The sequence below is a fragment of the Pecten maximus genome, chromosome 19, assembly GCF_902652985.1.
Source record: "Pecten maximus chromosome 19, xPecMax1.1, whole genome shotgun sequence".
In the NCBI taxonomy this organism is placed as follows: Eukaryota; Metazoa; Mollusca; class Bivalvia; order Pectinida; family Pectinidae; genus Pecten; species Pecten maximus.
The window spans coordinates 32,359,421-32,386,446 of record NC_047033.1 but is presented as its reverse complement, the minus strand read 5'-3'; the positions used below and the strand labels follow the sequence as shown (position 1 = coordinate 32,386,446).

At 36.6% G+C, this 27,026-nt stretch overlaps 2 protein-coding genes across 4 annotated transcripts in view; both read right to left on the bottom strand.

Moving 5' to 3' along the window:
* LOC117317678 overlaps positions 1 to 27,026 on the bottom strand; it is a 167,803-nt gene that overhangs the window by 67,007 nt on the left and 73,770 nt on the right. The gene's annotated exons all lie outside the window — the stretch shown is intronic.
* LOC117317677 overlaps positions 1 to 27,026 on the bottom strand; it is a 63,593-nt gene that overhangs the window by 791 nt on the left and 35,776 nt on the right. The window contains exons 37-62 of one of the 2 annotated variants that reach the window (XM_033872547.1): positions 26,050 to 26,670; positions 25,657 to 25,707; positions 25,238 to 25,276; positions 24,295 to 24,858; positions 23,874 to 23,945; positions 21,403 to 21,975; positions 21,142 to 21,192; positions 20,693 to 20,731; positions 19,864 to 20,427; positions 19,368 to 19,421; positions 17,999 to 18,598; positions 17,753 to 17,803; positions 17,146 to 17,184; positions 16,240 to 16,803; positions 14,516 to 14,584; positions 12,983 to 13,555; positions 12,534 to 12,584; positions 12,181 to 12,222; positions 10,958 to 11,521; positions 10,559 to 10,621; positions 9,894 to 9,956; positions 6,747 to 7,319; positions 6,099 to 6,146; positions 3,534 to 3,572; positions 2,473 to 3,036; positions 203 to 244 (exon numbers count right to left, since the gene is read on the bottom strand). In XM_033872547.1, coding sequence (XP_033728438.1) covers positions 203 to 244; positions 2,473 to 3,036; positions 3,534 to 3,572; positions 6,099 to 6,146; positions 6,747 to 7,319; positions 9,894 to 9,956; positions 10,559 to 10,621; positions 10,958 to 11,521; positions 12,181 to 12,222; positions 12,534 to 12,584; positions 12,983 to 13,555; positions 14,516 to 14,584; positions 16,240 to 16,803; positions 17,146 to 17,184; positions 17,753 to 17,803; positions 17,999 to 18,598; positions 19,368 to 19,421; positions 19,864 to 20,427; positions 20,693 to 20,731; positions 21,142 to 21,192; positions 21,403 to 21,975; positions 23,874 to 23,945; positions 24,295 to 24,858; positions 25,238 to 25,276; positions 25,657 to 25,707; positions 26,050 to 26,670 — 6,573 coding nt within the window. The remainder of the gene's footprint in view (positions 1 to 202; positions 245 to 2,472; positions 3,037 to 3,533; positions 3,573 to 6,098; positions 6,147 to 6,746; positions 7,320 to 9,893; positions 9,957 to 10,558; positions 10,622 to 10,957; positions 11,522 to 12,180; positions 12,223 to 12,533; positions 12,585 to 12,982; positions 13,556 to 14,515; positions 14,585 to 16,239; positions 16,804 to 17,145; positions 17,185 to 17,752; positions 17,804 to 17,998; positions 18,599 to 19,367; positions 19,422 to 19,863; positions 20,428 to 20,692; positions 20,732 to 21,141; positions 21,193 to 21,402; positions 21,976 to 23,873; positions 23,946 to 24,294; positions 24,859 to 25,237; positions 25,277 to 25,656; positions 25,708 to 26,049; positions 26,671 to 27,026) is intronic. The other variant, XM_033872548.1, reaches the window with a different exon arrangement.

The following is a 27,026-nucleotide window of genomic DNA, read 5'->3' as shown; positions in this document are numbered from 1 at the left end:
TGATAGACGTGGCCTAGTGTTTGAATTGCCCGCACAAGAAGCAATGCAATAAGATATTATCCCGTCATTTCAGCTTCTGTTACGTGCAACGTATGCTAAACCCTCAACAAAGAAAGCGAAATATTCAACATTTATATTAAAATCTATAAAAAATAATATCACTATTTCAGTTTTAATTTCACATGCAAATACACATGTTTACCTGTTGGTGTGGTACGTCTCGGCTCCTCAGTCGGTCTACGTCCTGACATAGATACACAAACATACACAATACAATGTAATTCATCACATGGCACGAGACAATACAAATGAAATACATTACACAGTGCGAGACAGTGTAATACATCATCAGTGCGAGACAATACAGTGTAATACATTATACGTGTAATGGATTATCAGTGCGGGACAATACAATATAATACATTACAGTGCAAGACATAATACAGTGTAATACATTATACTATGTAATATATCTCCAGTGCGAGACAATACAGTGTAACACATCATACAGTGTAACACATCGTAGTGTAATACATAATACAGTGTAATACATTATACTATGTAATATATCTCCAGTGCGAGACAATACAGTGTAACACATCATACAGTGTAATACATAATACATTGTAATACATTATACAGTGTAATACATTACACAGTGTAATACATTATATAGTGTTACACATTACACAGTGTAATACAAAATACATTGTAATATATCACACAGTGTAACACATAATACAGCGTAATACATTACATGGTGTAATACATTACACAGTGTAATACATAATACATTGTAATACATTACACAGTGTAACACATAATACAGCGTAATACATTACATAGTGTAATACATCATAATGTGCAAGACATACCTACGGTTTGGTATATTGTAATATATTTTATTTTACGAGAAATACATGTCAGAGAAGTATATTTAAGGGATAGTATGTTGTTTTGAGTGGCTATTCTGGCGATTAGAACATGAATTTGGTTTGAACTCGAGACCGAGGCCTAAGCTTAGATGCCTACACACGGACGAAATGAACGTTTCAATCAATAAATGACGGTAAGAATTATGATGTTAATGATTTTCGTTAAATTTATTCAGTTATCTCATCTTTTCGATTTCTTCATTTTCGATTCCAATCTCATGGATCATCAATCATAAATGGTGCAGAGTGTTGAATTTCGGTACGAGTCGAACTTGACGCCATATTGTTTTGATTAGAAACGGGGCGTGGCTTAACAGGATAGATCATGGTTCTATCGCAGATTAGAACCTGGTCAGTAGCCAATAAAAACAAACGTTGCAAACGAATCGTGTTAGAATGTAACATTGAGGTACCTACACATTCTATGTAATAATACTGACCGATTTATAAGCAGTTATCATTCTTTACTGGTATGAATTTGGTCGATGAACTTTGTTATTTGTTTGTAAATGCTCACTGCATGCAGATACGGCTTATTTGTTCTCACTTGATAGCACTGATATTTCTAGGGTTGTATGGAAGATGTACATGTATAATAGATGTAGCACAGATCAATTACATATGAACTGATGCTATCAATGCCTAACCATTCTAGTATAAATGAATAATTGTGTATTTGTATAGGTGTATACCGTAAGGAATATATTCAATATCAATCAAACATATTGGAGCATAGATCATTCCCTGCACATATTATTGTGATATTATAAAAATTGAAATGAAAACAGTTTAATAATAACACATACTCTTAACATCGAATGCAGTTGGAATATGTTTAAACGCCTACACACACGTTGTTCATGGAAATAGCGTATAACCTATATAACCTATATAACCTATATATAGAATATCCAGGTAGTTTAGAAATGACATGGAATTGTGAATGCAACAAGTATTAGCACGTTCATAACATATCCAAAGACGAGGATTAAGAAATACGGGCAAACAATAACTAAAATCATACGAGTTTTCTAAACACACTGTTGATCCAATGATGTACTGTAAAAGTGGATATTTTCGCGTGTGGAAATTTTCGCTTAGCCAGCTTCCAAAGTGTTCGCGGTGTGGATATTTTCGCGCCGTCAAGATATTTTTGCGCTAACTTGTATCTTTTATATTTAGTATTTTTATGTGTTAATATATTCGCGTGTGGAAATTTTCGCGGAGATTTACTGATAGCGAAATAAGCGAAAATTTCCACAACGCGAATATTTCCACATTTACAGTATTCATAGGGAGGTCACAGCGTAGAACATACATGACAAAATCGATGCATTGTGTTTACACGATAATTCACCATTGGTACGGACAGGTACATATGGAACGAAGCAGGTATATTATTGGCAATTGTCGAATAGCTAAACGAAGGTAACTTTAGCGGCGCACTGCATTTGTAGATCATGGCAATAGTAAGTTAAGGTATATAAAAAAATAGATTATATCTGTATAAGATAATAATTCAGACAGAGAGACCTACCTGGACAAAGAGAGGAGAAAACTTGGTCACTAAGAGCATTCAGTTCGTCAAATGTCTGAACGTTGAAACTGTTTTCCGATGCTGGTTTGTTGGCGATGCCGTCAAGCTCGGTGGTATCCTGCAGGCCAATACCAATGGCGTAGATGTGGATATCGTCAACCCTAGCGCGGTCCGCTTCCGGGATGGTTCTCCGGGAATTTATGTTGGATACGCCGTCTGTTAAGATGATACAGATGTTGGGGACGTCATCACGATCTCCGTCATTTGAATTAAACATGCTCCTCATCGTCTGCAAAGCGTCAGCTGTGTTCGTACTTCCGTAGATGTAGGGGATTTCATCAATAGCCTGGTTTATATCGGCTCTTGTTGTGTGTGAATTCAAGTTAAACTGGATTTCTACACCGGAACTGTAGATCAAGGCACCAACACGTACGTTACCGGAATCAATGTCGGCGTTCTTTAGGAAATCCTTACAGAAAGCCAGCATTTTATCGTAGTTATCCTGTCCTACACTGGTGGAGGCGTCTATGATGATGACCAGGTCAACCTTAGACAGGGCACAATCTGTAAAGAAAGCTATTGAATTGATTAACCGTATAAAGTGCAGTTCTTGTACTCAGTTGCGCTGGTAATGATTAGAAATCAATGTTTCGCTTCATTATATTCATTATACGTGAGGAGAGAAATCTGTCTTTTTTTATGATTTGAAATTTATTCAAGACAAAATACAATCCGATTCATCCCGGCATGTATATTTCTAAAGACGTTTATTTTTACACGTGTTAGAAGTAGCCTTCAAACAGTAAAACATTAAATAACCATTAAACTTTAATGCTATTTATTCCATGGTGATCATGCAGTATTGAAGGTTAATGCTGAATACAGACCCCATTGTTGTATAAGTATAAACAGTTCCTTCATTTCATATCGACCAGACCTATTAATGTTTTATTGATTGTTACTTTCGTCTATACTTTCTATTTCAATGCATGTCTTACCTGTAGATATTGGTAGAGTTATGTTACTTTCGTCTATACTTTCTATTTCAATGCATGTCTTACCTGTAGGTGGTGGTAGCGTTATCGGGATAGGAGTCGTAGCTGTAAAACAGATACATTCGGTCGATAACATTACAAAAGTACATCTGAATGTCTCATGTCCGAACCTTTGATCATCCAGAGAATTAAAACTCATACAATGTATTATACACCAGGACATTTAAGACAGTTTGCCAGTATCTAAAGATAAGGAAACAAAGCTAAGATGAAAAAAATAGGCCAATACGAAAACACATTTCCTATCAATTGAACTATCGACAGTGACTTATTGAGTCAATATTATAACTTGATGAGCAACGCCTGTTATAACCCCAAGTCCTCTACAAGGCCCGTATGCATCATCTACGAGGTCATAAACATTCTCTGCTAGGCCAATACAAAGCCTCTACAAGACCCGTACAAATCCGCTACCAGTCGCGTCCTAAACCTCTACAAGGCCCGTACAAATCCTCTACAAGGCTCGTACAAATCCGCTACCAGTCGCCGGTACGTTCAAGGCTTGTACAAATCCTCGACAAGGCTTGTACAAATCCTCTACAAGGCCCGTACAAATCCGCTACCAGTCGCCGGTACGTTCAAGGCTTGTACAAATCCTCTACAAGACTCGTACAAATCCTCTAAAAGACTTGTACAAATTCTCTACAAGACTCGTACAAATCCTCTACAAGGCTTGTACAAATCCTCTACAAGGCTTGTGCAAATTCTGTTTAAGGCCAGTACAAATCCTCTACAAGGCTTGTACAAATCCTCTACAAGGCTTGTACAAATCCTCTACAAGACCCTTACAAATCCTCTACAAGACTCGTACAAATCCTCTAAAAGACTTGTACAAATTTTCTACAAGGCCCGTACAAATCCTCTACAAGGCTTGTACAAATCCTCTACAAGGCTTGTACAAATCCTCTACAAGGCTCGTACAAATCCTTTACAAGGCTTGTACAAATCCTCTACAAGGCTCGTACAAATCCTCTACAAGACCCTTACAAATCCTCTACAAGGCTTGTGCAAATTCTGTTTAAGGCCCGTACAAATCCTCTACAAGGCTTGTGCAAATTCTGTTTGAGGCCCGTACAAATCCTCTACAAGGCTTGTGCAAATTCTGTTTAAGGCCCGTACAAATCCTCTGCAAGGCTTGTACAAATTATGTTTAAGGCCCGTACAAATCCTCTACAAGGCTTGAGCAAATTCTGTTTAAGGCCCGTACAAATCCTCTACAAGGCTTGAGCAAATTCTGTTTAAGGCCCGTACAAATCCTCTACAACACATGTGCAAATTATGTTTAAGGCCCGTACACATCCCTTAAACGTACTTTTTACATGGAAGATACAAATTATCTACAAGGCTTGTTCAATACAGGTACACGTTTTGTACAAAAAATAAAGAATCGATCATATGTGTTTACGTAGGATAGGATATTCCACCCGAGGGTCACAAAATATGATGAAACCCGAGGCTTGCCGACTTTTGACGTGTCTGTGATCAAATTGTCAACATCCAAGAAAAGGAAGATCTATCAACAGTAAAATCACCGAGGATATGAGTTTTCTAATTTTGCTTATGACCGGTTTTGCACATCCATAACTTTGATCATTTTACGGAATTCACCCTACGTTTTATTGTTCAGTCACTTTTTAATACAAATCTACGTCACTGCATGACGCTAGTAGTCATTGGAATTTCATTCATATTTCAAGGGTATTAAGAGTGATATCGATCTCGATCGGAATGATGGGGCGTGTTTCGTGTGAAATATTCACGGTGATTTTGGCATCTTTATGTATGAACCAGGGAACAGTGATTCGATAGGAGTGATGAAGGTAGGTCCGTCAATAACGATGATCTATGGGAAGGATGGGGTTAGTTTTCCTGGCTGTTTTACACAAATAATTATAATATAAACTTTGTGTTACAGCTAAACGAATATTTCGTTATATTAACATCGCGGGGTGTCATTTTTACCGAATGCTTGTTAATCTAACAGCCAAAAACATAACAGAAGGTGCTATGTACACACAAAACCTAGAATATGTCCAATCACACATGGAGTAGACAAAAATTCCAGGCCCCTGTGCTGACGTAGACAAAACCATTTTGTCGTTTTTGAAAAGGGACATTATGTTTAAAAACATTTATTTCGTTCATCTTCCCATTTTTGCCCGCTGATTGTGTATTTTTGCAAGCTTTTCAATGACAAATGACAAACTTGCAGGGTATTGTTGTCAAATTGACCGTTTAATGCTCTACTGTTATACAGTAGGTCTGTTCAGTACTGTAGTGATGATTTCGCTCGAAATCTCTAATTGTTTTACCTTGTAGCCCTATCGATTTGTTGCTGGTACGATTCATGCGTTTTTAGAAAACAAACAAAATCTTCATAGTTAAGTACATCTTTTTAAACCTGACACCGGCGATGACGGCTGGCAGATGTGAACACAAGCAGAAAAACGATACAAGAGTTATCCCTCTTAAACGTAGATTACGCGCGAGAAATAATATTTAAGATAAATGTTTTCTTAGATGTACAGGCCTAGTGTCTATAGTGTAAGAGATGCTTTATTGTATACTTACTTGGCGGGTATGGTCTGCCTCTGAATCCTTCTGGTGGTTCCTCAGGTACTGCAATGTAAGTATACGGACTGATATATAGAGTGAAATATATTTGGTATTACTGAAGACACTGTTAGATATTCTGTTTATTACATTTTTTATCAACGAAAAACCTACCCCGTATGCTAACTAGGCCTACAGCGAAAATTTGTTAGCAAAAAAAGTAGTTCCCCCTGTCCAGGTGCTGACATATATGTCGGGTTTTCTGATTGGTCAATCATTTTGGTATTTTCTAATCATTAATTTTTGATATTTCACTGGTAAAAATGTAATATAATAACGTCTTATCAAACATACACGGATCTCACAACCTTAACATTGTCTTACAGAAAAATAACTGTAATGTTAATCGTGACCTCCCTAAACAGTTTAACTAGATTATAAAGTAATGACATAAATATGTGTTAATATGAATGAAATCAGCTAAGGATTTTATAAGATGTCGGACGGAGAGACAGGACTGCAGTCATTTTCGGGCACACAGACATAACGATTATTATGTAACCCTATTTCCAAGTACGGATTATGATATAGCTGAAACAGTATTAATTAGCAGATATACCGTTGTATTAAACAATTTGTATAGCATTGATATACTTGTATACTTACATGCGTCTAGCATCGCTAACTCATCATCGATATCCTCCGGTCGGTCAGATATTAAGAACAGACGTTGGTATTCCTCCAGAGAATGTGACGACACCTCGTCCAGTTCGCTGTGATCCCGAAGTCCGACACCCACCGTAAACAGATAAGTTCCGTCATCTTCGTTTCTCTCTGCAGCTCGGAACGCCTCATACCTATCCGTGCTTTCGTCGTTTCCGGTGATCAGAAGAATGAAATTTCTGGCAAAGTCTCTGTCGCCATTTTCAGGTCGGAACATCCTTCTTCTCACGTAGTCTAAAGCTTCAGCGGTATTGGTCTCTCCCGGCCGATACTGAACGTCGTCCATGGCGGCCACAACGCCGTCCCTGGTCAAGTAGTCGTCCAGCTGGTACTGAACGGCCTGGTCAGTACTGTACCTGAGGAGACCGACTCGGAACTTCTCGTTGTCAATGCTGAGTCGACCAGCGACCATTTTAGCGTAATTCCGGATCCATTCGAATTTCTCTGGTGTAACCGAGGAGTCCAGAACGATTACGAGATCGAAGGCTCTGGGTGGAGGTGTCGGGGCATCCGTTACTGTAACCACGATATACAAGTTTGATATTATCTGTACACGTTGTCTTACTTTAGACAGAACAATAATAAATGACAGTAGTTGACTAAATAAGCGATAATAATAAAAGCAATGCAAGCCATATGGAGAGCATGTTTGTATTATTGGACTTAAATTCAACTGAATGGTATGATTTGAAAGAAAGATAATTGATGTTGAATATGAACGCTTTCGGTAAATATAACTTTATACATAGGGCTTCAAGCATAAAATTAAGAAATAAGTAAAACGAGTTATTCATTTCAAATTAAAATAAAAATCATATTAAAATCGATTAGAGAATAAAGAAACCAAAACACATATATATAAATTTTAACATGAAAACAACTTTACATATATCCTTCAAACTGAAAAAAAATATCAAAAAATAAGAAATCTTATAAGCAAATATTGAATAAGGGAATGTATAAGTCAAGCTGTATTAAACGCCAATCGCTATTTTGAAGAACAATCGTCGAATTGCGTGGGTCGCTTTTCTGAAAAAAACCCTTCTCTGTTCCAGTATAATATATCATTTACAAATTCAAGTGATAGAATTTGATTGGTGTCAGGCGAATAAACACGTAACAATAAAAAAAAACAAAAAAACTATGATATTTACTTTAATAAACTGTCTAACCAGCGGGTAAGAAAATACAAATGTAAAAAAAAGAGAAATGTATTATGGAAATTGCAATGACACAATGATCTAATTAGAAATCTGTTTGCCTTTCCCGACCATACATGTCATCACTACTTCAGGGAGGCAGGTAAACAATTTTTGATAGTATCGAGAAATTAATATTTACATCAAAATAGGAAAACTTGAAATTAGTCGAAAAGCAATGTCCTAGAAACAGGCATTATTCATTTTGTATACAGCAGAACATTGTCCTATTGGTTGTCAATAACATTCTTCAATCATGCATATTTAACTTCACATGTTCAGAAAGTCACCAATGAATATTGGTATATTGAATAAATGTAACAAACACTAAAATATGTTTTTGGTTACTACCTTATTGGGTTGAAGATATTTTAAGCTAGCTTTTTCATCAAGTCATGGTAAATTTATGCAAATTGGAAACTCATACAGGAATGAAAAAAATATTAATATTGTGTAAAGCAGCAAAATTCATAGATTCAACAGCAATCATTCACGTTATATCATTAAAGCAGTTTCATAGAAGGATCAGTCAATTATCATTTCACAAGTTGGGTACTGTAAACGTGGTTATTTTCGCGGGAGGTTAATTTCGCGATATGTAAACTGTACGTGTTGGTGTAATTTTCGTGATCGATCCACATCCGTTTGTAGTTCGAGATTACGCAAATTAATATCAAAATAATACGCATGGGGTAGATTTTTTCCGATCAAAAGGACTCCGTGTAATTAGCGTAAGTTTCCCCCTCGCGTAAATTTCCACGTTTAGAGTATATCGGGAATGCAAGAAAATCGTCGGGTGGTAAGTTAGCTCCTCGTGTCGAATCAATGTATTTAACCTGGCTGGAGACAATAAGGATAAGATCAGCACAGGAAAGGTATAACACATGCTGGTCACAAGCCTTTGTTGTGTATACCTGTGGTAGATGGCGCTGGTTGTGCCGTAGTTTGGGTAGTGGTTGTAGTAGTACGGGGCTCTGTGGTGACAACTAATGGTCGGCAATTTATGTTTAACGGTTAAAAGGACCCGGAGGTTTGTGCGTTAAAAAGGTGTATGTCAGAATTATCATTTTGATATAAACATATATCGAACATATCAGCTGCTAGTAACATATATAGACATCAATGACTTAACAGGTATATGAAATGTATTAGTATAGAAAAACAAAAAGAGAAATCGCCAGCATCACAAAAACCCCATAGAAACATCGGCATTACTGAACGCATGCATATATTTTTATATCATCAATTTTACAGAAATACACCACCAGAAACACAGATACTATCCGCTGTATAAGTTACAGAAACACATGTAGATACTATCTGCTGTATAAGTTACAGAAACACATGTAGATACTATCCGCTGTATAAGTTACAGAAACACATGTAGATACTATCCGCTGTATAAGTTACAGAAACACATGTAGATACTATCCGCTGTATAAGTTACAGAAACACATGTAGATACTATCCGCTGTATAAGTTACAGAAACACATGTAGATACTATCCGCTGTATAAGTTACAGAAACACATGTAGATACTATCCGCTGTATAAGTTACAGAAACACATGTAGATACTATCCGCTGTATAAGATCGCAAGGTAACCACAAACCGTACAGTGACATAGAGGAAAATTACATTTTACAGTAGAAAAAAACCTACAGATACCATACAGCATGCATGTACCGATCAGATAATTTATAAACGGGGGTGTATGATAAAGAAAATCACTTCTTTTTCAGAACATATACATAATCCTTCATATTTATCTATTTTCCCTTATAAAACAAATTGTCACTCTAGATGTTAACGGAATAATACTTGAAGGAGAAGGATATCTTGATAGCGCTCATCCAAAGGACATGCGCATAGGCGGGAATAACAACGTTTACCTGTGGTCGTGTGAGTTAGTGTCGTGGCGGTGACAGTTGTACTAGGTGGCACGGTGTGCAAAACTGGTAATTTACGTATACAGACATTAAATGATTAGAACAAAAACCAAAAATAGATATTTAAATAAAAAATGAAAACAATAAAAAAATAAAAAGAATAAACAAATAATACGCCTTTTAAATTGAATATGATGTTAAGCAATTACAGGAAAGAATCTCAACTCAGTGAAGTTCGATTTGAACACGTTTATGGTCCCATTCCAGTGTTTTAATTATTGATGCAAAAGTGAAAAAAAAAAAAACAAAATTCAAATATTTCAATTACTCAATATGCTTTTAATTTAAATATTTAATACCGAAATATATCAATAGAGTATTTGTATTAGTCCTTATACTTCAGTATGATGTTTTGTATAAAGCATTTATTAGATTTATTCATTTTGAATAAAAACGCTTTTATAATTATATTGTCATCTTTATGCATGCAAAGAATTTTTCGTTTAGCCAATTATTGAAGGTATCACCGAACATTTACCAACTGATACTAAATGATATTGTCTGGCGAATATAAAGGGGAATATAGCAACTACTGTAATATTTCTTGATTTCATACATCCGTACACATTCTGCATGCCAACACTAGAAAAGGCACCCTGGAGGATTACCTGTAGTAGTCGGTGCTGGAGTAGTCGTTGTAGGAGGAGATGGGGGCTCAGTGGTACGCTTAACTGGTGATTGACATACACAGACATATACATTTGTGACACCAAGATTCATACAAAGAAAACAAATATTTCTCAAAAAGACACGGATTTGACTTGGAAACTGTAAAATTACGCCAATTAACAAAAACAAATAGAAATAAAAACAAAACGTCACGTGAACAATAAAAGTGATACATAGAGTGCAGATTACAACCAAGTGATACATATAAAGCTGTTGTGTGTCAGTGTAAACGTTAGGAAAATGTATGAAGTGCATAGTGATTTTAATATATAAGAAATTACCAATATACTGTAGCATGAAATTACCAAAATACTTCTCTAAAGGCGTGTTGGCTTTACCTGGACAGAGAGAAGAGAAGACCTGGTCACTGAGGGCGTTCAGTTCGTCAAAGGTTTGAACGTTGAAGCTGTTTTCCGATGCTGGTTTGTTGGCGATGCCGTCCAACTCTTTGGTATCCTTCAGACCGATACCAATAGCGTAAATGTGGATATCGTCAACTCTAGCGCGGTCCGCTTCCGGGATGGTCCTCCGGGAATTTATGTTGGATACACCGTCTGTTAGGATGATACAGATGTTGGGGACGTCATCACGATCTCCGTCAGCGGAGTTGAACATGCTCCTCATCGTCTGTAAAGCGTCAGCTGTGTTCGTACTTCCGTAGATGTAGGGGATTTCATCAATAGCCTGGTTTATATCAGCTCTTGTTGTGTGTGAATTCAGGTTAAACTGGATTTCTACCCCGGAACTGTATATCAAGGCACCAACACGTACGTTTCCGGAATCAATGTCGGCGTTCTTTAGGAAATCCTTACAGAAAGCCAGCATTTTATCGTAGTTATCCTGTCCTACACTGGTGGAGGCGTCTATGATGATGACCAGGTCAACCTTGGACAAGGCACAGTCTAAATGACAAGAAAAATCGCCAGTGAATTGAGGTTTCAAAATCTAAATACTCGGTGAATATTTTTGCTATTGTGTCAATCGTTCTCGTCGATATCTCATATGACCTCAGTCTACGAAAAACATCACTTAGGAAAACATGTTTTGACGGAGAAGAATAACTTTCAAATCTGTTAGTATGAATATACAAATTGCTGGCTGTTCGTACAAGCTAATGATAGCAGGTTTGGTCATAACGACAAACAAACACCGAAATACTACATTGTGATTTAGATGTAGTGTTGAAGTGCCTTGAAGCCTTAGAAAACATACAAAATCATTTTTGGATAGAACGCAAATAACATATCGACAATATATATACAAATATTTACTTAAAAATAGCGACATGAATGTCCAAAGTCTATTTGTCATGTGATTCATCGTATCGTGACTGTAGAACAACCTTATGTTTTATATAAAATCATCAGAGTAAGGAAAAGATGAAAATAATAGTTGAGTATACTACCGTACCTAAATCAGTTAATCATACTCAGGAGGCCATCTGTATGGCGAAATGGTAGTATGTTTTATAAACACAAATAAGCGATGTTTTTGAATCACCTGACTACGTATATAAGTGTTTACCAAGCAGTTCATTTTTAGTCAATAATAAAGCACCTACCTGAAACTGGTGGTGGTAGAGTAATGGGGATCGGCGTGGTAGCTGTGAGGAAAATAGATTTATTAAATGTATTTATTTTAAAAAGCATAGTTTAACACTATTAACCTATTTAAAACTTAGAATAGAAATGTCCTTTAACTTCATTTTTCGATAACGGTTTGTTTTGGGTTTAGAACAATATGCTATCAATTATGGTTGCCCAAATCTGGATACAAAGTAGCAAATTAATCAATATATAAAAAATAAGATACACAAACAGTTCATACAATGGTGTCTCGACAATATAGCATTTAAGATGAAATCAGGGCAATATGTATGTAGAGTGTAGATAGTTTAAACATGAAATCACTCACAACGTGGGCGGAAAGGTCTCTGACGGAATCCTTCTGGTGGTACTTCCGGTACTGTAATGAGTTATTTTTACAAAGGAATATTTATGAACATATTTACATTAAATCAAAGTGACTCAGTAAATGCAAACATAACATATATTTAGTTACTTCAAAGTTATCACCAGAAGTTATGATCTCCTTCAAGTATTCATAAAAGATATACAAATAAGATCAGGAGAACATTTAGACGTTCTGCGATATTTACTGACCAATGTAATAATATATAAAGTTTTTTTGCATCTTATTCAGCCTTTTATCAATAAGTTTTTTTTCGGGCTAGACACACCAAACCCAATTAAAAATACCAGGATCTGTTTTTATGTATTCCACAAAAGTGGAATTTTAGTTTAGAAACATATTTCTTACATAAATACGTCGTCCATGTTCTAGAGTATGTACTTAACACTTACATGCATCAAGCATTGCTTTCTCGTCATCAATATCCTCTGGTCGGTCAGATATTAAGAACAGACGTTGGTATTGATCAAGAGGATGTGACGACACCTCGTCCAGTTCACTGTGGTCCTGAAGTCCGATCCCAACCGTAAATAAATAAGCGCCTTCATTTTCTAATTTTTCAGCGGCTCGGAAAGCGCCGTATCTGTCTGTGCTTTCGTCATTCCCCGTGATCAGAAGAACGAAGTTTCTAGCAAAGTCTCTGTCTCCATTCTCCGATATGAACATCCTTCGTCGTACGTAATCTAAAGCAGCTACAGTATTGGTCTCGCCTGGTTGGTACTGGATATTGTCCATTGCAGACAAAACGTCGTCTCTGGTCAAGTAATCGTCCAGTTGAAACTGAACAACTTGATCGGTACTATACCGTATAAGGCCAACACGGAATTGTTCGTTGTCAATACTGAGCTGCCCGGCGACCATCTTAGCGTATTGTTGAATCCATTGCCATTGTGCTGGATTCACAGAGGAATCAAGGACAATGATAAGATCAAAGGCACGTGGAGGAGGCGTCGGGGCGTCGGTAACTACAATAAAGGGATAACATTAAATAAAAACGGTAATTAGGGGTACTGTATAGACGATCGGCATGCTTTACAATGCAAAGCGATTCATTTGGCATATGTAAATTATTGGAACATAAGCGGCAAATTCAATGTATTTACCATTCTATGATATATTTACTGTCCGATGGCAAAAATCATAATACATGGTATAATGGAAATTTCAATTTTAATTGTTTTGGTATCAATGGCAACGATTTCTTAGTTTATTGGATATGAAATAAACAGAAAAACAGCAATACCAAAAATGAATTCAGCAACAGAACATGGGTAATTATGTAAGGGGTAGGAAAAAAGCGCTGTAAGGGATCATAGCAATGCCTCAAATATTTGATTCACATTTCTTATTATTGTAAAAGCAAATTATAACATAATTCATTAAATAATTAGGAACAATAACCTTGATCATCAAAACATCACAATAATTTTAATCGCATCATTGTCTGTTTTTTTCTTTTGACAAAGTGTAATAAAAAAGCGTTTTGAAAATAAACGGAATGTTAGTTTTGTAAAACATGTTACATGTCGCTAGATATATTTAAATTGTTTAAGGTGTGTATAGGAGTTTACCTTTTGTTGTTTCTTATCAAACAAGCACTTGTATATCACCTTTGCAAATGCGACAAAATTATTGACAACAATGTAAATTTAGCTTTGACGAATTGATACTATTTGTAACGATAATAGGATAGAAATGCTAGTCCCATATACTATTTTGTCCAAATCAATACTTTACTGCAGCCAGGTAAATCATAGTTTAAATCAAACTTCTTTTAAAATCTTCTTTTTCATATTTATATTTCTTTCGCCATTGGGTTTCATTACGCTTATATCACATACTTCAGAAGGGGGTAAAATTGGGAAGACGTGCAACATTTGGTATAAGCATGCGCGAGGTTTGAATCGTTCCGTTTTTTCCTTTACCTGTTGTGGTCGGTACCGGAGTGGTGGTGGTGGTTGTTGTGGTGGTTGTGGGTGGGGGCTCTGTGAGACCTGACACGTTCGTACAGCACAGTAAAACAGTTACATACACAAAAACAGTGACATATATACAGTTATACATAATAGTGCAATGTAAACCGTTATAATTCTGCCCAAACTTCAAGTTTTGTTGCAACATAACCCAAAGAAAATACCGTAATGACATCTATAAATATCGATGTGTTTACAATTATATAAATTTCCATTTAGTAATCTTCATTTATCCCGTCAAAGATGAAGTGGGCAAAAATCTAACGGTAAAAGATCGAACTACAAAGTGAATTTTAGTGACAGAGCAGATGATACAAACGTGTGAAACAGTTCGAGATGTATAACATCACAAGGCATATAAAACAGTACAGTGATATATATATATATATGTATACATTAATATGTTACAGTATAACAATTACAAATATTGTCATACATCAAGAAATATTCCTTATATTATTACACAGAAATATAGATAGCATTACAGAGAATGTGACAGGAAACTGTATAGTGAATAATATTGTAACAATACAAGGTGTACACAAGTTTATGATAAACAGCATAGATACGTCACTAAAAAAAGGCAGTAAAGAGTCGGGAGAAATAAGATACCAGAAGTGGTAAAAACATTATTCTCTTCATTTAAGATGAATTAATTTCCCGCAACATTTCAGTATTAATGCTGTAGTCGAAGAACAAAACACGTGTCAGTAAGATTACCTCCGCGTGTCACGTTATTCAGCAATAGTTATTTCCAGTGTACGTACCGACATGCCATTATTTAGCTCTCTGTTAGCGTATTTCAGTAATAAGTATTTCAAGTGAACGTACCGACATATTTTCATTTAGCTCTGCATCCAACGTAATTCAGTAATACAATTTATTTTCAGTGAAGGTACCGGCATATAAGTTGAATTTTCTACTTGCTCGATGTTATTTAGTTATCAGATTATCACCAAAGAATGAATCGTGATGTTACTTAAGTTCCAAATTTAAGTAAGAAAGAAGGCAAGAAAATATGTAAAGGGAACAACAAACCAATGGAAAAAAATAGATTTTTGAAACATCCCCTATGTATAGAAAGTTGAGCCAGGGATAAAATGTATGGCAGTCACTGATTGGCCAGTATGCTATGAAGTAAGAAAATAGATATGTAGCCTGATAGGCAACTTTCCATAAGAAATGTTGATATAAATTTCGTAAGTCCTATTGAATTTTTTCCAAAACGTTCAGGTAATAATAATTAACAGGTAAACATTTCAGATTTTTACGAATTTTCACTGCGAAATTCATCCATTTTCAAAATGGCTACCCTGAAGAAAATTTGCGCTGAAGGAACCAACTTCTTTTTTTATTAAGTGTTATATGAGACCCTAAATTTTTTTTATAAACCATAATTGTCATATTGAATTCAAGAATTTGAAAGAATACTCCAAGACGTTAACACTTATGTCTATGGAAAAACAATTGGTTGGTTGGTTCGTGATCGTGACGAGTGTTCTAGTAAATGCTTTCTAACGGTAGGAACTCCACGTTTTAATGAAAGCTAAGCATTCTAGGAGACAAAAGAAGTTACACAAGATATATCACATTACATCAGCAGAGCCTAAATATGAAAAAAAAATATAGATGCGTTTTTAAGCATATATCTTTGATATATTGCATTTAGAACTTACCTGGACAGAGTGATGAAAATACTTGGTCACTGAGAGCATTCAGTTCGTCAAAAGTTTGAACGTTGAAGCTGTTTTCCGATGCTGGCTTGTTGGCGATGCCGTCCAACTCTTTGGTATCCTTTAGACCGATACCAATGGCGTAGATGTGGATATCGTCTACTCTGGCTAGGTCTGCTTCCGGGATGGTTCTCCGTGAATTGATGTTGGATACGCCGTCTGTTAAAATTATACAGATGTTGGGGACACCATCACGATCTCCGTCAGCGGAGTTGAACATGCTCCTCATCGTCTGCAAAGCGTCAGCTGTGTTTGTACTTCCGTAGATGTAGGGGATATCATCAATAGCCTGGTTTATGTCAGCTCTCGTGGAGAATGTGTTGAGATTAAACTGGATTTCTACCCCGGAACTGTAGATTAAGGCACCAACACGTACGTTTCCGGAATCAATGTCGGCGTTCTTCAGGAAATCCTTACAGAAAGCCAGCATTTTATCGTAGTTATCTTGTCCTACACTAGTGGAGGCGTCTATGATCATGATCAGATCAACTTTGGACAAGGCGCAATCTGGTATGAAAACGTATTTGTTACATATTTGTTCTGTGAAAGTACTTGTATGTCTATTTATTTACTTTTAGTTGAAATATTATATAAAAATTATTGAAGTATTTTGATGATAAATGAAAGAGACTTGTCGAGAATGTATAGATGCCTGCTTGTTTGATACTATTATATTACAAGAGTAATGCTGTACAACGTATTTAGGTTTTAAGAACCACTACATATATACTGCTGACAGTATGCCAAAACGAAAAAATAATAATAGTAAAAAAATACTGAAACGACAATCACAAGAAAACTTAAAATTATATATCAGTTTCGTTTATCTGATATAGTAACTATACTTACCAGTAGCTGGAGGGAGCGTAATTGGAATGGGCGTTGTTGCTGGAATAAAGGATCAGAATTGCTGGTTCAAAATCAAGTGAATCATGTCACCTCGTTGTTTGACTGAATAGTTACGGAACATTAAACTTAATATACCAATTACGATAAAGATAATGGGCCAATGGCTTACACTGCGTTAGATTGGTAACGGAAAATATTGGCCTTCCTTTTTGATAACAAATACATTGTTACGTTAACTTTCTCCACTTAATACTGGCTATTAAGTGTTTTAAAGATTAACATGTTTTATTTGAAAATACATAGAAATAACATTCATAAGTGATATCTAGAATATAGGTTATTATAAGACATTTGAAAGCTATTGAAACCATAGAAAATGATGTCATGCCGTGTCCTGCAAGGGTATTTTCTGTCCGTGGTGTTCATTCATTTCGGGAAGACACAGCCGGTCAATTGACATTGCGGTTGCTTAAAGCGTTCAAATTAGAATGTAAAGACCAGTTCTGGTTCAGATGAAGATTGGCCAAAAACAAGATCAAACGATTATTGTTCCCAAAGCCCAACGTTGGATCTTACGTTATAATAAACACATAAAACGTGTACTTACTTGGTGGAGGATAGGGACGTCCTCGGAATCCCACTGGAGGTTCCTCTGGTACTGAATATATAAACAATAATCAACATATTAATAATTAAGGTCGGGATATTTTGTTCCGAGATCACTATCTGAACAGATTGACGATCAATATATATATATAAGGTTATTTTCCTAGACAAACTTTATACACAGTAGATGTTCTAATAACGTATTAACGAAAGATAATGTACAAATATCATGGAATGTATTACTTACATGCATCTAACATCGCCAACTCATCATCGATATCTTCCGGTCGGTCAGATATTAAGAACAGACGCTGGTACTCATCCAAAGGATGTGACGACACCTCGTCCAGTTCACTGTGGTCCTGAAGTCCGACTCCCACCGTGAACAGATATGTTCCGTCATCTTCATTTCTCTCTGCAGCTCGGAACGCCTCATACCTGTCCGTGCTTTCGTCGTTTCCAGTGATCAGGAGGATGAAATTTCTTGCAAAATCTCTGTCGCCATTAGTTGGTGTGAACATGCGAGTCCTAACATACTCCAAAGCGTCGGCGGTATTGGTCTCTCCGGGCCGATATTGGACGTCGTCCATGGCAGCCACAACGCCGTCCCTGGTCAAGTAATCGTCCAGCTGGTACTGAACGACCTGATCAGTACTGTACCTGAGGAGACCGACGCGGAATTTCTCGTTGTCAATGCTGAGCCGACCAGCGACCATTTTAGCGTAATTGCGGATCCATTCGAACTTCTCTGGTGTTACCGAAGAGTCTAGCACAATGATCAAGTCGAACGCTCTAGGTGGAGGTGTTGGAGCTGGTGTGGTGGTAGTAGTGGTCGTTGCATCGGTAACTAAAATTGTAAATGTATTTTAAGTAAAAAAAAAAAGAAAAACGAAAAAAATCTGAAGTAAAACAAAACGTAAGATTATATTACATCTAAGTTCTGTTAAAGAATATTTCTCTGAATTTGATCAAAACCATTTTTTCTTTATATTTGTTTCTTCAAAATGAAACATTAAATTATACACAAGTTTTAATGAAGTTACGCAAATACTCTATATATATTTGAACGGAATTACGCTGATGAGTATTGGGTTGGCGATGTAGTCTTGCTTGCTACTGGGAGGATATAAAGTTTGTACATGTGTATTTTGTACGCTTCAATATATAAAAGATAACAAAAACTGTTAACAATGTCAACGTTTACCATCTTCCATGAAGAATTAGACAACATATGTAGCACATACACACTTTAATCTACACAGAAATAATCACCTTTCTCGTGTGTCAATTAATGCAACGAGTTGATAAGCTACGTATCAAGTATTAACTAAATATTCATAGGAAATTGGAGCTGATATTATCATAAAGTTTTTGTGATCAAGGTATAACGCATCAGCTACATCCACACGACTATTAACATTGCAATCAAGAGAAAAGGGGAAAACACAATCAATAAAATGAAAGTTGAATATGTAAAAGATAATTATTACCACGAACAAGAACAAATGTTCTCAAAAGGTTAGCGTCAATGGTTTCATATATTTAGATCACGTGTTACGAAGGATTGTAAATATTTAGATCACGTGTTCCGAAGGGATTTTATATATAGTGTTTACCTCTTGGCGGTTGGGCAGTGGACGTCTTAGGTAGGCGTTCCTCCTGTTTGAACCCTGTTTATATTGACATTCAAACACAAACACAAACAGTATACGTTACAGTGGTAAACAAGTGTAAAACATGTCGAGACATTATCAGACGTTATAAGACAATAGTGCATTAACAAACACGTGGACAAGTGCTGGATACAACACATAATCAACGTAACACAATATATCATTTTGTAAGAGGAGAAATGATAGTTCATCAGATACAGGAACAGTAAACGAACATTGAATCTGAAAATACATGTCGACAATAAAGACACAGATACGAATATAATACATTTAACAACAGATGTGTTTAAGTCTTCTAAGATATATGTACGATTTTTGTTATATCAATGATTGATCGGAAAGTAATACAGACTGCATAACACTGAGATGGCTTCGTCAAATCATTACTGGTTTTAGAAAAAAAATCAATAATAGATCAGTTGGCATATTATTACCCTACCTGGGCAAAGTGAAGAGAAGACTTGGTCACTGAGAGCATTAAGTTCGTCAAAGGTTTGAACGTTGAAGCTGTTTTCCGATGCTGGTTTGTTGGCGATGCCGTCCAGCTCTTTGGTATCCTTCAGACCGATACCAATCGCGTAGATGTGGATATCGTCAACCCTAGCGCGGTCCGCTTCCGGGATGGTCCTCCGAGAATTTATGTTGGATACGCCGTCTGTTAAGATGATACAGATGTTGGGGACGCCATCACGATCTCCATCAGCGGAGTTAAACATGCTCCTCATCGTCATCAAAGCATCAGCTGTGTTCGTACTTCCGTAAATGTAGGGGATATCATCAATAGCCTGGTTTATATCAGCTCTCGTGGAGAATGTGTTTAAATTAAACTGGATTTCTACCCCGGAACTGTAGATCAAGGCACCAACACGTACGTTACCGGAATCAATGTCGGCGTTCTTAAGGAAATCCTTACAGAAAGCCAGCATTTTATCGTAGTTATCTTGTCCTACACTGGTGGAGGCGTCTATGATCATGATCAGATCAACCTTTGACAAGGCACAATCTGTTATTAAAAAAAATACTTTGAACTAGATGTTTAGTCTTACCTGTGGGTGTATGACTAATTCATTTTGGCCCGCACACAGTGGACAATATTCAAAAAGTACAATAGCACAATGCTTATTTGGTGGCGCAACAGCAAGAAACAATATAAATAAACTTATATAAGTTTAGTGATTAGCTACCACTACAGATACACGTTTACATAGCGATGACGGCTAATTTAGAAAAAAAAATAAGAAAGATCAAACGGTGTTTGTTATACTTACCAGTCGCAGGTGGAAGTGTGATTGGAATTGGTGTTGTTGCTGGTAGGAAGAAATAGCGAACATATAAATAAATTTTAAGCGGTATTTGCATTCCCAGGATTGGGTTGACATGTGATTTGATAGCTACAGTAGCTTTATTTCAAATGCTAATCACTTTATAATTATTAGCCATTGAACAGTTTTGTCAATGGTTAATTTAGCATGTAAATAGTAATTTTAAAGAAGGTGTCAAATGAAATATCATGTGCACTAGCCCTTGTACAAGCAATTCATTGCGAACATTCCATGTTAGAAAACTTGAATTGGTATTGTTTCTGAATCTAATTATCGACCAGTGTTATGGAAAGCAATGCCCATATTGGTTACTGCTTATATTATTCTAATGGTGCAGGAATATAGTAAATTGCTAGTTAGGTATAAATATATGACCACTACAAATACAAACTTACTTGGTGGAGGATAGGGCCGACCGCGGAACCCTACAGGAGGCTCCTCTGGTACTGAAAACAAAAGCAATGGCTATGATAATATCCAAGAAACAAAGTCGAGCATATTCGATACAAGCGTAAAAAGCCAATACTAGTCCATTTCATCGAGCATGATAAATACGATAAATATAATAAAATGTACTCAATATGTATATGTATTGTATTCAACAGACCAATGTACAATTATCTATACTCAGTTGGAAACTCAGTGGAATAACTTACATGCGTCTAGCATCGCCAATTCGTCATCGATATCCTCTGGTCGGTCAGATATTAAGAACAGACGCTGGTACTCATCCAAAGCATGTGACGACACCTCGTCCAGTTCACTGTGGTCCCGAAGTCCGACTCCCACCGTGAACAGATAGGTACCGTCATCTTCGTTTCTCTCTGCCGCGCGGAACGCCTCATACCTGTCCGTACTTTCGTCATTACCAGTGATCAGGAGGATGAAATTTCTTGCAAAATCTCTGTCACCATTATTGGGTCTAAACATGCGAGTCCTAACATACTCCAAAGCATCGGCGGTATTGGTCTCTCCCGGCCGATACTGGACGTCGTCCATGGCGGCCACAACGCCGTCCCTGGTCAAGTACTCGTCCAGTTGGTACTGAACGGCCTGGTCAGTACTGTACCTAAGGAGACCGACTCGGAACTTCTCGTTGTCTATACTGAGTCTACCAGCGACCATTTTAGCATAATTGCGGATCCATTCGAATTTCTCTTGTGTTACTGAGGAATCCAGTACGATCACTAGATCGAAGGCTCTAGGTGGAGGTGTTGGAGCATCAGTGACTACAAACAAGTTATATAAAGATATATAAGAAATGATAAAGTTATCCAATTTAGAGTTTGAAATCAGAAACATGTATATGTCAGATATACTTCTCGATTTCATGTGACACATAGCTGATCTATACGCAATTGCTATCGTTTTAGAAATAAGCAGAAAATACATTTTAGAAGATATGGAAAAACAACCTACATGTATTATCTTCTCGGATAGAGTTTTCCATTCCGTTATCTAATACCCCAACACAAACTTTACTTTATGTCTCCATCCGATCGAAAGTTCTTTTTCCTCCCTTATAACAAATTTACTAATTGGTATCTCATCGACAAAACCTTACTGATTTCCCACAAATTACTAATATGTCTGTTGAGGATAAAGCTACACACTTATTCAAAAAGGTCTAAAACTTGGAATTAAATTGAGTAACTTACGGCATAAAATGGGAGCAGTTGGGATGGTAATGATTAAATGTTAAAGATTTATTAAATTATTCTCATAAACCTATATCGCATGCTTGTATTTAAGTATAAACACATCATTGAATATAAAATTAACTCACGTAAAATCATCAAAACATGCACTTCTGATCCATTACTTCAAGAATTTTAATCTAATGGCGTATATGGAAAAATGGACAAGTATATAAGCAGGTATAAGAAAACGTTTGTAACATGCGTAAAACATTTTAGGTAAGAATGGTAAGACTTAATTAGTTCATCACGATTCTATTCCAAAACATCTGTGTCACTAAACATAGAACTTCTTACAGCAGTGACATTTAAATGAAGCGGAAGGTCATTACACACTATCTCAATCATGACGGTATTCCTATGAAGCGTAGTTTCGGGCGGGTGGAGTATTTTAAACAACTGCAAAATATTTATTTTGACCAATACAAGCTGTATAAACATATCTCATCAATGTATATTACTTGTACAATCACAGCCCGTGTAATGTATATAATATGTATACTTTCTATTATCCACTCAGTGTCTGCGTGACATATTAAATGAACAATTTCTATTGGTCAATTAAAAACCGCAAAGAATACCTACCGGCATCATAACGAAACCATAACCAAAATTAAATCAAGTAGTCGTGCGAAAAATCAAAACCTAAAATATGTATTTAAACTGACGTTTCTGAATAGGACCATAGTTTCCGGAAGAGTAAACAGCTACAACGATGTCACCCACAATACAAATCTAGGTCAAATCCGGAATCCAATATCAAAAGGGAGATACAGTGGTGACTGTTTAAATTAGATACACTGTTTACCATTTTTATTGAACGATCGTGTATCCTATCGCATTAATTATGTCTCTTGATAATCCAAAGGCTGTGTTACGATTGAATACATTTATTTAATTCGCTCGTGTTCAAAGTTACAAAAATGTTTACTAGGATAGAAGTACTTGTAAAAACGTCTTGAATGAATACGTGTATGGTTGGATAAATATTAGAAGGACTGCTTTAGGTATAAAGTTTAGAGTCACGCATAACTTTAGGCCGTAAAGTTGTTTGGATAGAGCAATGATGAATATTGATTAAGGGGTAGATACAAAAATATCGTTAAAACCTCACATGCTGAGTTTCAGAGCAGGCTTGGATATATACAGTGAAACGATTCTTAAAATGTAATGTCGGATGATAATACATTTCACAATTATCATTGTGTTAACACTGAAAACATACATTACTTCAAATGTACTTCTATAAGGTAAATAGGTCGAAGCGTTTGAAGACTGTTAGGTATAAAGGACGACGTGCAAAAATATTAAAAAACATGTAGATGAGAAAATGAGGAAGACAGTATTGGTTTTCTGAAAAAAAAATCACGAATCATATAATGCGCATGCGCAACTGGGCTTAACTCAGGAAGGATCTCCAGTAGTTTTACCTGTAGTAGTTGGTGCTGGAGTCGTGGTTGTAGTGGTGGTAGTAGTTGTAGGGGGCTCAGTGGTTCGCTTTACTGCCGAGTGACATACATATACAACAGTACATAAGTGTGAACTATAGACGCACCGTGATTTTAACAAGTATAGACTGTATACGCAAAATTCACAGACATACATTTACAAACACCAATAAGATACCCTACACCAATGGGACGTAAATATTAAATAGTGATATCTAACAAAACATCTGTGCGACATCAATACAATTACAAATACAATTCATGAAAAGTGCTTTCTGACTTGTTGTTTACAACAGAGTAACGAACACATTTTAAAAAAATGGAGAGTACAACACGCAAAACATTAGAGTAACATTGATGATAAAGCATGGAAATATGTGTAAACGAGGTCAAACTCACTCACCTGGACAGAGAGAGGAGAAGACCTGGTCACTGAGTGCATTCAGTTCGTCAAAAGTTTGAACGTTAAAGCTGTTTTCCGATGCCGGTTTGTTGGCGATGCCGTCCAGCTCTTTGGTATCCTTCAGACCGATACCAATGGCGTAGATGTGGATATCGTTCTCTCTGGCTAGGTCCGCTTCCGGGATGGTTCTCCGGGAATTGATGTTGGATACACCGTCTGTTAAGATGATACAGATGTTAGGGACGCCATCACGATCTCCGTCAGCGGAGTTGAACATGCTCCTCATCGTCTGTAAAGCGTCAGCTGTGTTTGTACTTCCGTAGATGTAGGGGATTTCATCAATAGCCTGGTTTATATCAGCTCTCGTGGAGAATGTGTCGAGATTAAACTGGATTTCTACCCCGGAACTGTAGATCAAGGCACCAACACGTACGTTACCGGAATCAATGTCGGCGTTCTTTAGGAAATCCTTACAGAAAGCCAACATTTTATCGTAGTTATCTTGTCCTACACTGGTGGAGGCGTCTATGATGATGACGAGATCAACTTTGGACAAGGCGCAATCTATCATAAAAAGATAATACTTGTAATCGAATGTGTAATATTTCTTACTTTTACACACACAGTGAATTGCAGTAACTGCACCCTTACATAGATTGGGTTCCCCATCTTTCAGTCCTTACCGAAGCAAAACAGCTCATCGCGACGCTTGTAGGCCGATTTACCACCATGCAAAACAAATTACTTACTAAACCTAGCATAGTCATCATTAATCATGATTTTACGAACGATTCAAGCTCGAATTACTTTAAAATAAGAACAAAGTGTACGTTTTACAATTGATAGATTTGTTTGTATTTAAGTCTTTACGAAAGACAAAAAAAATGAATAAAAAATAAATGAATAAATAAACAAGAAAAAGGAACCGATTCGATATAATTACCTGTCGCAGGTGGAAGCGTGATCGGAATTGGCGTTGTTGCTAGAACACAAGTATCAGAGATATAAGTTATTTCCTGTCCAGTTTAGGATGTCTGAGTTACAACTGCTTTGTACAATACACGGCATTATTGTCGAACAACATGTACAATCAAAGGGGCACAACACTTGTTGTCTGACCAGGATCCATACCATATCATACTACATCAATATTCAATAATTAACTCGCCACATCAAATTCTTATATTGGACCAACTTTACGTTTACCAAGCATTGATCATGAATCTGCAACCATTTGATATTTGATTATATCACGATGGAATTTGACACTGGTCTCGGTTGTACCGACAAACTTACGAGATAAACAGCAAGTTCATAGGTAAATCTTATGTTAGAGAAACATATCATCAAACGAATACTTACTTGGAGGAGGGTAGGGGCGTCCACGGAAACCTGCTGGGGGCTCCTCTGGTACTGAATATAAAAACAATACATAGAAAGTCAGTCCCATGACTTGTATCTGTACTAACAAACTTATTGGTAACCAATATAACCAATAAATCATCTCACTGAGTAAGCTGGACAAAATCAACAAACATCGGTTATAAAATAAGTATCAAACACATACCGTAACAGTACATAAGGTATAGAATTTAGATATGTACTTTTTTGTTAACATCACATTGATTATGCATCTAGCGGAGCAAACTAAACAAAGCTAACATATAATATTGACTTACCAGTCATTTTTGCTAATAATATTTCATTAAACAAAACCAGAGTACGATTCCAATGGGTAATTGACATATGACTTACATGCGTCCAACATTGTTAACTCCTCATCGATATCCTCTGGTCGGTCAGATATTAAGAACAGACGCTGGTATTCCTCCAAAGGATGTGACGACACTTCGTCCAGTTCACTGTGGTCCTGAAGTCCGACCCCAACCGTAAATATATACGCGCCTTCATTTTCTAATTTCTCAGCTGCCCGGAAGGCTCCATACCTATCTGTGCTTTCGTCTTTTCCCGTGATCAGAAGAACAAAGTTTCTAGCAAAGTCTCTGTCACCATTTTCAGGTGTAAACATCCTTCTTCTAACGTAATCTAAGGCAGCCACTGTGTTTGTCTCGCCTGGTTGGTACTGGACATCATCCATGGCAGTAACAACGTCATCCTTGGTCAAATAATCGTTCAGCTGGTATTGGACGGCCTGGTCAGTACTGTATCTGAGAAGGCCGACACGGAATTTCTCGTTATCAATGCTGAGTCGACCAGCGACCATTTTAGCGTAATTGCGAATCCATTCGAATTTCTCAGGTGTTACCGAGGAGTCAAGCACGATGATAAGATCGAATGCTCTAGGTGGGGGTGTTGGAGCTGGGGTGGTAGTGGTAGTAGTAGTAGTTGTGGTTGTAGTGGTCGGTGCATCGGTCACTAAAAGAAAAGAAAGTGTTTACATTAACAAAATGTAATGACCTGATGTAAATAAACTCGTGTTACATTACTTAAGATAAAAAATAACTGATCAACTGTAGGTTTATCTAATAGCATTGCCTGATTCAATATTTTCTTAAAAAATTTCAAGTCACTAGGCTCTTTCCAAATACACATCTTTTACTGTTTTCCCTATATTTTGCAGTTCTAAAACTCCCAAAGAAAAATGTTTCCAGGCGATTAGATGTTTTTTATTGCAAGGTTCCAATATAAAACATAAAGATAGTGTTGTAAACTCTATCAAACTCATTCACTGAATAAGATCAAATCATATTTCTTGAACAATTTTCAACCTG